The sequence below is a fragment of the Parasteatoda tepidariorum genome, chromosome 10 (genome assembly GCF_982258835.1).
Source record: "Parasteatoda tepidariorum strain Cologne lab strain chromosome 10, Ptep-v5.0, whole genome shotgun sequence".
Classification (NCBI taxonomy): domain Eukaryota; kingdom Metazoa; phylum Arthropoda; class Arachnida; order Araneae; family Theridiidae; genus Parasteatoda; species Parasteatoda tepidariorum.
In genome coordinates, this window is record NC_141764.1 from 87,280,524 (window position 1) to 87,296,434 (window position 15,911).

Here is a 15,911-nt window from a genome sequence, read left to right on the forward strand (position 1 = left end):
TTATTTTGTACATAAATAACACACTAAATTTAACTAGATTCTGACAAAATAGTAAAAACAAATTTTTTTTGATAATAATCAATCATATTTTAATTTATTGAACTATATTTAAGACAATAACAAAATTGCAATCGCTCAAAAAAAAACTAGAGGTATTAAAAAATATTTAAAACTGAAATTGCTTTATGAAACTTACTTAAACTAAGCTAATATTTTATGAAGCACTTAAAACTTCATAGAGAGCTTGAACATACAAAAAAAAAAAAAAAAAAATGTTAAAATTATTTAATTATTGTTAGACACATGTTTCTAATAGATTTATAGCAAAATAATTAAAGCATTAAAGTTAAATGCATTAAAGTTAAGCTCACGTTTGTATGCAACAGCAGAACAGTGTTAAGAATTTAAATTTTTTATACATAAAATATTTAATTTGAAGTAAATTTTAATTTTAAAATCTTAAGTTTTTTAAAATAATAATAGATTATTTATCTACATTAAAATGATCTATCTAAAACTTGTTGTATTTCTTTTTTATTTAAATTATTTTTTTTGATAAACATGAAAGTATTTAAAAAAATATTTGCTTATAAAATTTTAGAAGCTAAAAACTATAAACAGCTATTATAGTAAATGATGTAGTAAAATAAATTTATTGTTTCAATACAATTAAGTTAATTTAAGTTATAATGAAAAAAACTGCTTAAATATTTTTTTTTGTCAACTTAAAGTTATAAATGTTAAACTTATTCATTTAGATTATTTAGTTCAGTCATAAAATTAGTTTATGTAAGTTTTTCTAATCATTAATCTAAAAATAAATATAACTTGATCATAGATTATAATGTCTATAACATTACAAAATTTTCTTTATCTTTTATAATGTTTTCTTTTGGTTGTAAAACTTTTTTTAGAATCTTAGAAAGATAACCCTTAGGTACTCTTAAGAGATTGTAACTTAGGTTGTATTTTTTTAATGTAAAAAGTTATTAGTCTAATGTAAAAACCTAATTAACTGAAATGGATTAGTCATATGTAAACACACATTTTTATTTAGCACTAAGCATATTAATTTTTTAGCAATTACATAATCAGTATTTATTATTTAATTTTCATTTGAAAAAAAAAGGAGGAAGAATAAGTAATGTAACAGATTCTAAAAATATTTTAATAAATAAACAATATAGAAGTTTCTATTGTTAACACTTCTAGAGCTTAAAACATTATGGCTAAAGTGCAAAAATATTTACAAATAAATAATTTCATCAAAGATACAAACTAAAGTATAATACATAACAATGTAATTTATCAAGTATTTCTTTGAAATAAAAATATTTCACACCAGATGACCTATGTCATAGGACCCCTCAACCTAAAATAAAATATGAATGTTAAATAACAAACACACTTTCAATTTGATATTAATCTTAAAACTGTGTGAGAAAAGTACATTGAAGCAACAAGAATTACTAAAGCCAACCATAAAAATAAATAAACCTAGTAACTATTAAGAATTTGATTATAATCTAAACTAAATACTATAAATTAATTAAATGAAGACTTTAATCAGATAATTTCTGGTATTACTCGTTAATAATAAAAAAAAGATACTAACTTTGTGCTAAAACCTCACGTTAAACAATTTTCCAAACACAGGTGGTAATATCATGCCTGATAATAACTACATAACCTTTTAGCAAGCCATTCTCTCCAGTTTTGTTGAATAAAGAGATATATAAAACATAAAGCAATTTTTTCAAGACTGAAAAGAGAAAAGGGCAAACTAAAAACATAAAGCAAAACATGCCAGCATATGAAAGAAAAATAATATAAATAACAAATTGCAAATAAAAATAACATGCATTTTTAAATATTTTTCTAGATTATGTAATAATTTTCAAAATATGAAAAATAGCAAACTAAAAACAGGCGAACATAATAAAAAAAGAACAAATATATAAGCAAAAAATTTTTTTCAAGCTATTTAGGCAAAAGATGTTAAGGCAAACATGAGGCAGAATGACTAATTTTAAAAATTCAATTGTTAATCTCTTTTTTTCTGGTCTCTCACTGTGTTAGATAGTTTTATGTAAAAATATTGTTAACAGCAAATAGTATTTTTCAAGACAATAATAAATTGTAAAAAGTTCTACACCAAACATAAATTGTTCAATGGGGATTTTAAATATTCTGTGATGCATGCTGCAGTTTTGAACACTTTTTGCTCCATAGTAATGTACAATGGAAAATCTACATAAGACTAGCTTTATTTATGTAACAATCCGCTATATTTACATAACTTTTATAATTCATGTTACTGCCTTAATATATATTTATAAAATCAAAAGTATATTTAAGCAATATGTTTGCAAGTTAAAGTGTACAAAATTGTAAATAACAAAATACAAAACTTATCAACTAACTTCGCCACATTAGGTTGCATAACGGCTGTCTGTAGTTTTGAAATCTTAAACATTTTTTATATTAGAAGTTTCAACTATTTTATTATTGATTGATATATTATATTTAACATTTATTAAATTCTTAATTTAACCACATTTATGGATAGAAAGTTTATGGATATAAGAATAAATTTATTATGATATGTAAAAATAATGCATAGTTTTTTATTATGGAAATATTTACTTCAAATCTGCCAACGTCACAACCTGTTGCTTGTTTATCTTTCATTACATCAGATATTGCAAGTATGTATTTAGTCCTTGGGCTTTCCATACTGTCATTTTTATTCTAAAAACAACAAAATTTAGTTAATTAGCTTACTTACAAATTAGCTTATTGAAAAAAAAATTTATATTTAGGATGTGTTTTAAATTGAATTTTAATAAAAATTACAATAGTCAAAATAAATAATGAAATTTATTTTTTATATAAGCAAAAGTAACACATTAAACTTAAATTTATAGTTATTGTAATTTATAAGTGAGAAAATTATGCAAAATAAATACAATTATTTTAAACTATTTTAAATTAGATCATTATAAAGCGTTTATTGCTAATTTCAATTTAGTATAGTTATTTTAAGTTTATATAAATAAAAAAACATAAATAACAGGTTCCATCTACTAAAATAAATATTTTTCTATAATAAAGCACCATCAAAATTTCATATTCTGACTTAGTACTATTTTTCGTTAAAAAAGAAGGCAGACAATTTTAATTTATGCTAAATTTATACATTAAAAAAATAAGAAAACTTTAGAAATAAGCATTATTTTAGTCTCCCTCCCCTCTCTACAATATCCTACAAAATACATTATTTTAACATCAAGTAAAAACTTCTCAATACTAGCACCGTACAATTATAAAATTCAGTTTGTAATGCTGAGTTATTCACCTACAAAGCAGCTACAATGAGCAGAATGCTATGAAATAAAATAGAATTATACTTTAAAGTAAACAATAATATTCAGTTGATTTTTTAACTATAGAATGCACATGATTTTATTTAACTGCAATCTGAAAAATAATTTAGGAAGAAGATTTTTCGCACTCATAATTGTCTGAACAGTATTAATTTCAAACAAACCTAAAAAGGACAATTCTTAAATCAACTATATGAAACATTAGCCATTATGAAGAAGGATATTACAATTGAAATGGACTCTTACTTGAATCAGGAGAAACTTGTTCAATTAAATATCTCTTTTATACATAGCTCAAATGACAACCTTTTTTGCCTGGAAATCGCACTTAATTTACTAACTGCAAGAGTTCTCTGTAAAATTTATCCGTTTTTATTCACTTATTTTAGCTGTCACAATTATGTTATTTTCGGTAACAGAATGATTGAAACAATGAAAAGCAAAATGTTTTCTTCAAAATAAGGTCATGGAATAAAAAAACAATAATTTACATTTTTTGGCAAGTTATTTGAAAAAAATAATAAATACAAAAAACTTACAATTTCTGTGGTGCTATTTTTACATTCTGATCTTCTAGAACCAGCAGACAGAGGATATGATACTACAGTTTGCTTTGAATCCTAAATTTAAATTGCAAATTAAGAAATTACACAAAATATTATTCCTTACATGCATAAATGCTAACATTTTAGACACATGCATAGATTTAAAAGTATTTGTTAAATCAATCTAAGCATGTGTCAGCTATATACATAGGTACTTAAAAATAATATTTCAAATTAGAGCACACCCATAAATAATAACATTAAAATAGCAATTTTCCATCGTATTAAATAAAAATAGTTTAGCTTAAATATTTAAATAGCATTTAGGATTTAAAACATAATAAAAAAATCTTTATAAAATACATAAATAAATTAGAAAGCAAAATAAAATTATTTTTGAAATCATAAAAGCAATTTCTAATATTACATTTAAAAGTTTAACCTGTCGAAAGTGTAAACCATCAAAATGAAATAAATTAAAATTTTTATATGAGGTCGCATTAATTATTCTACTATTCAAACAAAATATAGAGTGAATGCTTGAACTTAAAAATTAGCAAAACTTTTATAAAATTAAACTTAATTTCGCTCTTAAACTTTTCAAACCCTTTTGTTATAAAAATGAATATAATTACATATGTATAAGGCACACAAAGTATACAAAAAGTTAATTAATGCATTTTAAATAATGTGTCACACTACACAGCAGTGATTTACTTCTGTCTGTTCATGCACGGATCCTAAACTCAATATTATTGTCTAAATTATTGAAAATTAAAAACATGAATAAGCAAATTATCATTTAATAGTTACCATGCCACATTACTAAAAAATACATTTTAATTTCAATAGAATTATTCTCTTGTAACTTAAAATGATATTCAGAAAACAATTGAACATCACTGATATTATAAATAATTGTTTTTATTGCATTTCATGCACAGCTAAGGTAAATATGGTTGCTACATAAATGTTTCTTAGAGCTAAATAATTGGATTATAACAATTATGAATAAACAAATTATTATTTATAGTTACACCTCATTGCTAAAAAATACATTTTAATTTCAATATACTCTTGTAACTTAACATGATGTTTAGAAAACGATTGATCACTGATATTATTAATTAATGTTTTTACTGCATTTCATGCATAGCTAAGGTAAATATGGTTGCTACATAAATATTTCTTAGAATTAAATATTTCGTTTATAACATTCACCAACTATGAATACTTATACACTTACCAGAACTGGCAGTCTACCGACTTCATTTGATTAAAAATGTTACTTGCAAAACATTAAAAGTATAGATAGCCAAATAGTTATACAGTCAACCCCGCTTAAAGGAATACCATCGATTCCAGCCTTTTACTTTTTAATGGTATTTAATGCATAGTATAGCGCTTTGATTAAATAAACTCAGTTTTATGACCAATGAACAATTATAATTAAAACTGTCTGTGTTAGTATCATAAAATACAAATGTCACTTTAAGTTACATGAAAATAAATCATTGTTAGTGAAAAGTATAATATAAGTACTAAAATATTATTTGATCCTTTCCGAAAAAGTCTATGAAAGACTGTTTTTATACCCGTATAATTCGTCAATTTATCAGAATAAAATTTTCCATTTTAGTTCCTACTAAGATTTTCACGACTTGCATATTCATTTCAAATACAATCAGAATTTTTTTTAAATTTACTTATTCATTTTTTTCTAATCTTTGAAACTTGAGAAATTCCAAATTAATGTGCTATTTTAGTTTGGGATTTTTTGTTTCCAAGATTCATTGCTTTTTTTTCTCGATTAATTCACATCATTCCTTCTTGCGCTCAGCTTGCAACCAACTCAAAAATATTCACTGGATAAAACAATGCTTATTTTACTTAAGAGAAAGACATATTGTACACTGCGTTAGGTTTTTGAAACTTTTTCTTATCAAAGCTAATAGGGCAACAGGAGGGGACCAAAAGTCTTGCCCACAAAACACTTGGTACCTTTTTTTACATTCTAAATTATGTGTGTGTGTGATGTAAATCAAAGAGGGGTAAAAACCCCTTCGTTTACTTCAATGTATAAATACCAGCAAGATTTAACAAATTTTTTCTAACACCTATTTAGATCAACTAATGAACATACCACCTATTATATCTTTATCTTAACTGAAAAACAGAAATTCCATTTTAAAATTTCTCAAAAATAGACAATTTTTTTTTCATTACAGTACCACTTACGTGAGTACCACATGCAATTAGGCAGAGATAAGAAACTACAAATATCCTTTAAACGGGGAAGTTTAACATTGGTTTCATATAAAATGATTTGATTCCATTAAATTTTATTCATATAAGCGGGTTATCCGATATGCGATATAGTGGGGACGACTGTACTATGAAACATCATTTCAGTGTTGAAGATTGAAAGCAAATGATGAGATGGTTTCGATTATTTTAATTTGTTTCTTTTGTTTTTTTCTCACAGAAAAGATTTTACCAAAGAATTCAAGGGCTAAATAATTTGAGACACAAACCTCTCATTCTTAATATAAAAATAAAAGTCATTGAAACAGAATTTTTAGAGTGTAATTGCTTTGATATTTAAAATTAATAATAGAATATGTTTAATGAAATAAAACCTATAAAAGTATACAATACATTTTACTTAAGATATATGAAATTCTGATATAATCACGTTAGAAAAATATGTTATCAAATTTTTGTGAACTATCTGAAGTAATTTTTTTTTGTCAAATATCTTTTATAACTCTTCTTAAAAAATACGCCATTTAAGATACACTTTTCATTTAAACTTTAATTAGTTAAAATAAAATGAAAATACAATGTCAGCAAAAGACTTGGGATTTGGACATGATGTTAAAAACCATGGTAAAAACTTGCAAGGTAAACATAGAAAAAGCTCATCAAAAACTTGACAACCCTGTCTTGAACATTTCAAATATATAATAATTTGAAAAAATTGAATAACTTAACTTAGCAATATTGGTTTAAAAAATAAAATTTACATAATAGAACCATCACCTTTGTAAGTTCTCCAAAGAATGTTAATTCTTCGATTCCAAATCTTTTCCATCTATATGAAGGCTGTTTCAAAATAATTCTTAAGTTCACCACACTATTTAAAGTCACACCACTCTAAAACAAAACATAAAGGAGGAAAGATTTTATAACATTTTCACACTCTACATACACAAATACACTTATAATATATAAAAATTTTTAAAACAGCTTCATAATAAAACAAAAGGTCAAAAAGAAGAGGATATACTTTGTACTACATAGAATAAAACAAAAATAATGTGAATAAAGCACAAAATAAAATACAAAAATGGACATATTATAGTCTCTGAACAAGAACTTTCCTCAATGTTTAAACTCTAAACGATAATGAAATTCAGCATATAATTTTTTTCAAAACACAACCCTTCTCTGCTGGTGCATATCATACCATACATATATTTTTCCTCAGTGTTTAAACATTTGGTGTTTAACACTAAAAAAACCCAGCTGTATTTATGGCAAAACACTAACATAAAACTCTTAACATCATGTCCAATATTCTCTTTATTTTATTTTTAAGTTATTCTACAATTAATGACCAAGAAAATAGCCAAATTATTCAGTACTAAACACATTACATTTGATCAATAATAATCCAGGGATTTAAAAATATTTTTTATGAAATAAAAATTTCGCATGTTTCATGATTTACACATCAGATATCACAAAATGATACATACCCCTAATTAGTGAAATGAATTGAAGAAAAAAATATAACGTTAATTTTTAATTAACACAGTGTGGGTAGCAAATAGTTGGCAGCATAACTTTTTCAAACAAAAATATATAAACAGTTTAAACTTTTTTTTAAAAAAAAATAAATAATTTTATAGTAAAAACTATTATTAAAATAATGTGAAAATCGGCTGTCAAGGGAAAATTTCACTTTTAATATAGGCTATTTTCAGCCAATTTATAAACTTATTTTATAATATTTTAGATACATTATTCTGGAATATATTTTAAATTAAGTTAACAGTTCAGAAAAAATCACCCAAATCTTATACATATGGCATAATACAAGCCTATTGTTGCCAACTTGTATGGTCCATGAAATTTATTTTCTTCATATCCTACAACAGTTGTGGGAACATGGAGGTTAAGCACCATAACTTCAGGCCAAAAGCATGATTGTGGCAATGTGGTTAGGATTTGGCACAAGTCGGTTTTATTTCCCAGACAAGTTGACACCCATATAAAAAGCAACATTTATACATAAAATTTTAAAAATGAAATCTGAAATTTTTTTCTGGTCACATGACAAACTAATAATTCAAGTATATATATGTAATATAAATTAGTTAGACAATTATGCATTCAAGCGTTGGCAAGATAGCTTAACATTTAGAAAAGTCTTAATACTTTATGTATTATTATAATACCACTTAGTAAAATGCTTTTCAACAACAGTACAATTTGGCAGCTGTGCAAGTTATGCAGTTTAGAATGAATTAGTTTTAAATCCTCATATAATTTTGAGCTAGGAATGATACTTGAAAAACACTGAAATAATAAAATTTAAAATTGCTACGGTTAAATATGATTAGAGAATTCACTTTAAAAATTTAAAAAAAAAAACAAACTAAGTTTGTGATAATTGCAAAACAAAAAACTATAAAAAGATACTTAAGGGAAATGAGATTTGATGCTCGGAATACAGTTTATGCTTATCATTAGTAACACTTATAAATAATAATAAAAATAAATAAAACTTCAGTCCTATTATAAATGTATTTTATTTAAATGAATGATTATTTTTAGTGTAAAAAGAAATTTCCTTTCTGTTCTCTTTCCCTTCCTGTTTTTCCTTTAGTTATTCAACAAGAATTGAGAAATTTTTGCATAAACTTACTCAAAATAATATGCTTGACCAGTTAAAAAGCAAAAATATTCTAAGTGATAAAAATAATGAAGTCAATTTGAAATAAATAAGTAAAACTTACATCTTTAGCAGAGATTGAAAATATATCTTGTGAGCTTCTCTCACTTTCAGGTTCTTGCATTAAAATAAAACGACGAATAGATGCCTGCCAAGGAAGGATGTCTCTATCTAAGATAAAATAAATATTTTTTAAAATTACAGATGTGAGTGACAACTGCTGTTAACTAAACATTATGCTGCTTAAATTCCTTATTATAGTAAATTTGCTGTTTAACTTTACGACAAATTTTAACATCTATATTATTACAATTTATAAAATGCTGAACTGAGGACAACATCTGTGTAAAATGCTTAAAAAATTCATTTTTATATAGTTTGCATAAATGAAATATTGTTCCTATTAGACTATATTATAATATTTAACAGTATGAAATTACTCATTTTGCATAATTATAATTTTTGCATAATTTATCTTGATAGGCTTGATATTGTAATTTTCTAAAGTAATATTTAAGCTCAAGAAAAATATAGAAAACTTTGTCTTAATGCCTATTACAGTGTAAAGTCGCGTATCCGGAATCGGTGGGACTTCCAGAAGTCCGTATAATAGATTTTTCCGTATAATGCACCCCCAAGGTAAACAAAGCTTAAAATGATTTAAAAAACGATCTGAATCTAAGAAGCAAAAAATAAATAAACACTATTTTTAAGGGAAATAATGTTTTAGCATTAAAATATCTAATCAATCAAATATAAAATATTAGAAAAAAAATATTATTGCTGAAAATATGGTAAACTAAAAAAATTTAAGTTACGAAAATATTAATCCGCTATTTTGAACTAGAACGATTCAAGCAGGAAGGGGAAATTCTGGAACAAAACTTAAAATGATCTAAATCTAAGAAGCAAAAAATAAATAAACATTATTTTTAAGGGGAATAATGTTTTAGTATTAGAATATCTAATCAATAAAATATGAAATATTAGAAAAAAAATATTATTGCTTAAAATATATAAAACTAAAAAAAATTGACATATGAAAATAATAATCCGCCATTTTTAACTAGAATGATTCAAGAAAGAAAGGGAAATTCCCGTCATTCATTAAGGTGGGTAGATGGAGGAGAAAAATTCATTTCCTCCTTATTTGTAAAAGAAAATAAGTGTAAAGAGGAGATCATTTAAGTTGAGGGTGGGGAAGTAACAAATTATTGTTTTCTTTCCAATCGTTGGCTATCAATCAAGCATAAAGGCGGGACACGCTGATCGGGTTCTCTATATTATTTTTTTTTTACTGAAAGACTTTTTTTTTGACTAAAAAAAGAATGTTACCCCCTTTCCCCCCCGCCTCCTAAATATTACATGGTATGGAGAAGAACGAATGTTTTGTTTCTCAAGGACATGTATCCTTTTAGACCTATTCAAATTTTCCATTCTGACTCCCCCCCCCCACCTTAACGCTTGCCCCGTTTACCCTTTTCCACAGTATTTCTTCTTTCAATAAAAAGGTTCCAGGAAATGCCTCTTTTTCTAGCCACCTGCATGGGAAAGGAGGGGGGAGGGGACTCAGTTGCGGTCTTTTGAAAACAAATCTCCCTCTTTTTCCTACATTCCAAGGGAAGAGCGTCACTAACGGTCACTCAATGGTCTTGGTAGATCTTCACTTCCCCTTTCAGGTGATTTATGGGTTCGATGCATAAATCAGAGGTTCAGTGCAATTTAGAAAAAGAGAAAATGTGTCAAAAGATCTTTTTTTTTTTTAGGAAAGGGGAAGATGGAGAGATGTTTGTTTATTTTGATTGTTAAAAAGTGTCCGGGAAATCGACCCTTCCGGGAAAGGGACGTCCGGATATGGGACGTTACACTGTACTATGTGTGACATACTTGCGTCGTCATATTACTGACTAGACCAAACTGCAAGTTAACCATAAATATTTTATCTTTCAAGAAGTACAAGTAATACATTCACTAATATTGATGTACAAGTGTTAAATAATATTAGCTTAGCTTTATAATACATGCTGTAAAACAATTTAGAATATTGATTTAATCAATTCCTTCAAATCATTAGTTTTCTTTGAACAAAGCATTCATGCTAGCAGCATTATCCCTTGCTAAACTTAATCAAAATTATATTTCAAACACAGAAATATGCAACACTCCAAGGAGTAGATGAAAGTAAGATAATTTACCATGATTAAAACACACACTAGATTTGATTCAAACAAAGAAAGTATAGCAGTTAATTTTCAGGATTCTCTAGAGCAGAGGTCGCCAAAGTGGTCTATATAGACCCCCAGGGGTATATTTAACAAAAGCGGGGGGCGATCTGAGACAGGGGGGCGAATGGGGGTCGATCTGAATCGGAAGGGTCAATTATGGGTCAAAAAAAAAAACAGTTCTCCGTAAGCAAATCACACATACCTAATTAAGTATGTAAAATTTGCAAATTTCTTTTTATAATTGACTCAATATCAGTTTCTTTATAACACATAAATTAATAAATTTATATTAATTGGGGTGAAACAAGTATTTACGTACCACCGCGAAGTGGCACGAACTCAGCGTAATTTATAAGTCATATGCATATGTGCGCTTGTCCAAATGTCACGTGTGGCGAGCATTGACGTTACAAACGCAAATATCATACGCAGTTTCAGCTATCTTTGCAAACTGTGTTGAATATTTGCAGTGTCATTATTAAAACTTTTATAGCTTTGGATAATTAGTTATTGTTTCGATAAAACCATTCGTTTGGTTTAGATATAAATTTTAATTACCAATGCACAAAAAAGAAGGTAAGAATTAATAATATGGATTAGTACAGTACGCGACATAACTATAGCACACTTTGTATTTTTTTACAAAAATCACAAAAGTGACCAATTTTGATGAAAATTAAAATTGACCAATTTTGAACCCAATAAAGCGAACCTTGCAAAAAAACACTAGGCACACCCATTTCATTGAACAAGAAGCAGTAAACCTTTAGTTACTTTACTCACTATATCTACTTATACATAATTACTTATTATTTAATAATAAGGTATTTAAATTTCAATATTAATATATTTTTTATAAAACTATTGTTACACAATGTACTATTACTTTAATAAATGTTTAAAATCATAAAATGAATGTACAAACACAGTATCTAATAGAGTTTTATTTTAATTAATAGAAAATTACTTTTGTGGGGGTCGATGGAGATTTCGAAAAATTATATAGGGGTCGATGATCAAAAAAGTTTGGCGACTCCTGCTCTAGAGAAAAAGATTAATTTGAAAAATAAAATACGGTTAAACAAAAAGAACATTGAAATAATGAGACAAAATATTAAATAATTACTTACATTCAGATTTATAACAACTTGATTAACATATGACAATCTCACCTGTCGTTATAATTTACCATCATTCGATCAAAGACATAAAACATAATCAATTACTTAAATTGATGCATTAATATCATCAGTGTTAATCAGGTGATTAACACTCAGAATTACTATGCATATACAGTAGGGTACCGATTATCCGGAACGATCGGGAGCATCGCTATTCCCGATAACTGATTTTTCCGGTTTTCTTAATCACTACAAAAAGCCGTTTTTTTATTGTTAAACCCAACTAAAAAAAAAGAATTATTTGGAAATAATCTTAAAAAGAAGAAAAAACGATGAAGTAATACACTATTGATTATTTCCAACATGATGGTAAGGTAAATATCTTTCAAAAAAGAAAGGAAAATTCTAAAATCTTATGAGGAAAAAAAACATTTTTTTAAAAAAATGGCGGGAAAATTTATCGAATTTCGTTCCGATTTTTTGGTTTTCTGATTTCCGGATAACGGGTTCTGTACTGTACTTAAATTTGTTGATGCGTTATTTATCTCACAATGTACACAGATTCTTCCAAACATATCTGCTACCAAATATTGTAACCACACATTTAACAATCGAAGGGGAATGAAACTCAGCCTCCTACGCGGTAGAGGGTCAGCCAGCGAATGCCCAAATCCCAATGTCAAACCCTGCTGCTCTTCACGGATAAAAAAGGAAAGCTCTTAATACAGTGTATTCACCACAAGCGGTATTCCCCACTCTCCCAGTATATAGAGAATGGGTATAATGTAGGTGTGCATTGGTGCATCTTCTCTTTGACACAATAATTTGAAGTTTATTAATATATTGATTATGTCTGGTAGGTGTTTATAATTGTAGAGAGTTTGTTGTAATGCTAAACTAAACATCCATTTTAAAATTTTTCATCTGTAGTTATGCGATCATCTTAATAAAATAATAGATAAACATAGTAAAATAAATACATACACATATTCCTTTTCACTCCAAATTGTAGGTAGTAGGACAAATTTAACATTATTAGTATTGAAAATTCTAATTTTTGGTGAATTTGTTATGTTTTTGTTTTTCCAGAAGTTATTAAGAATAGCGTAACTGCTTTGTTTATTCAACTCAGTATATCTTCATCAGTTCCTCCTTTGTTTTTAATTATACTTACAAGATACGTAAAACTGCTTACCACCTCTAGTTCATTATTTCCTATTATGTGTTAGTTAAATATGTTAGTTAATTGAACAGGAATAATTTACAGTAATAGCAAAATATTGCATAATTATTCATGAATTTACAGACAAAGATGTGAATATAAGAATTCAACTCACTTTTGACATCCTTCTCTGAAGCCACCTTTTTGCAAGAAAATGATATGAAAGCGGTATAATTATTTCGAAATCGAATTTCGCTAATCTAAAAGAAGAAGTCCTTCATTGAGATACATTAGGTTAATTTTAAGGAAAATATAATATTCACAGAAAACACAGAAAAATAAACATTAGTATTAAAACAAAATACAAATGGGGCACTACTGACTAGTAGTGAAAAGAAAACATACATTTTAACTAACAATCAAAACAAAATATCATGAGATTTTTCACTTTCATAATATAGCAAGAATATAGCATTAAGCAAATAACATAAAACATTTATAATATTATAGATATAGTTAGTTTAAAAAAAATTTCTTATGTTGACTGCATGCCATGGTAGTAATAGTTGTATTTTACGTGGTATAAATTCAAATGAAATCTTTTTAACTTGGAGTTCTCTAAAAATAACTAAAACCCAAGCAAGTCTTAAAATAAATTATTACAAATATGCAAAATTCGTGCATGAAAATATCAAAAACTTTTCCCTTATACATAAAGATGGGTTTTTAAAAACATTTATAAATAGAGAGGAATAATACAGACAGAGGGTGCCGTGATGGCTCAGGACATAGTGTGTTTGCCTTGCAATGAGGTGAACCCGATTCTAATCCCAACCATGGCTGGTCGATACAATTCCGCATCCGGCTTGCAACGACCGCAGTGCTGACTTATAATATCCTCCCAGGTAGGCGGACCATGAGTTAGAATCCCCAGGTTGGACGTGGGAGATTCTTGTGGTTCTCCTCTCCTTGTAATGCAAATGCGGGTTAGTTCCATCAAAAAGTCCTCCACGAAAGCAAATGTCTCCTAATACTTAATCCAGGAGTTCTCTTGTCTTCTGGATTGGGTTCAAAATTACAAGGCTACGGAATTGAACATTGGTAGTTGTAAACCCAAAAAATTGGGTCAGCTGTTCAACTTCAGTTATAAAATAAAATGTAAAATACATAGAGAGGGAATGAGTTACAGAAGAATAAATTACAAGAAATTTAGTGACTTTGGTTGCAAGTCTTAGGGATGATTTAAATTTAATTTAGGAAAAAGAGATCCAAGGATATCTGTATTGTGATAAAATAAATTAAGAAATCACAGGGCAGATTTAGATTCACAGAGGCACATGAGAATCTGCATACTGATCTTTTGATGTCATTGTGTAGTGGATACCTGTCCTTGTATAAAACTGCTTATTTTATTTTCACTATTTTTGCATGTATTTTTTATTACATACTACCTCTTTTATCAATTAATCTTTCACACAGTTGGTTAGAGTGCAGAAGATGGTGCCCTTCAGATTAAATACAGTATTTGGATAAAGCTCTAATGGTATATATAAAATCTTTCATTTGCTTGCTTATTATTTCAATCTTCTCTTATTATTATTATAAAATCTGACTTATTTCTCAGTTTTTTAAATTAACATAAAACTTAAGAACATAAGTTTATTAGATTATATTATATTCTTCCAAAATACAGGAAAAATGGGTTATAAGTGAGGATTTCCAATAAGCAATTGCAATAAAAATAACCGGATAATGGAATATTTCCGAAGATTTGTTATTCAGTAAAAATTTCAAGTTACAGTGCTCAAAGAAAGATGCACCCTATTCTACACTGTAACCAAATTGCTCCAGTAAGAGTGGTATACTTGATTGTGAGTTTTTAACCAGACAGTCTAATGATAAATCACCTACTTATAAATATTTTGTCACCCGTCTACGTCTATATAAGTTTAACCATAAAATATTTTTAAGGTGGGCATACATATATATACGTATTCATTATTTTTTTCTGTTCACTTATTTAAAACTGACATTTCTAGGAAATCAAAAAAATGTCTGGGGTGAACTAGGCCCAACCCTGAATCCGATTTCAGTTATATGATAGATATCACATAGTATAAAGTCAAAAAATTAATTGTAAAACGAAAAGTACCGTAACAGGTTCAGGGAAAGATATTTCCATAACGCTGCAACCAGGTTTGTAATCAGCTCTGTCATCATCTAAAAAAATAGAAACGGGAGCTTTTGCTTTAAAATCTAACTGCTTTTTCTCATCTGGTAGGTGCATAGCTGCATATTCTATATACATGATTTATCAATAATAAATATTAACAAGTTCTGACTATAAAACAAAATATATTAATTTAATATGATTCCAAAACTACAATTCAACCAAAAAAAGCACTAAACGTAAACAAAAATATACTGTTGCCAGTTGTCCTGTGATCGCAAGCAATGATATAGTTTTATTTATTTTTATTATTAACTGCAATGATTTATAAAATCTCTTGCA

The 15,911-nt window shown here is 27.0% G+C and overlaps 1 protein-coding gene across 2 annotated transcripts; it reads right to left on the bottom strand.

The window, feature by feature from the left end:
* Positions 1-1,036: 1,036 nt before the first annotated feature.
* Positions 1,037-15,837, bottom strand: LOC107449904 (nicolin-1). 2 transcript variants are annotated; one of them, XR_006225304.3, is made up of 8 exons: positions 15,552-15,837; positions 13,575-13,659; positions 8,956-9,062; positions 6,974-7,087; positions 3,926-4,006; positions 2,647-2,751; positions 1,616-1,762; positions 1,037-1,372 (listed from the first exon to the last, which is right to left on the bottom strand). XR_006225304.3 is itself a non-coding variant. In XM_043043678.3 (7 exons), exons 1-7 carry the CDS (start codon positions 15,705-15,707, stop codon positions 1,337-1,339), a joined length of 684 nt encoding a protein of 227 aa, XP_042899612.2. In that variant the 5' UTR covers positions 15,708-15,837; the 3' UTR covers positions 1,037-1,336. The 2 variants fall into 2 exon arrangements, 1 of the variants encoding a protein (XP_042899612.2); XM_043043678.3 differs by lacking the exon at positions 1,616-1,762.
* Positions 15,838-15,911: the final 74 nt, after the last annotated feature.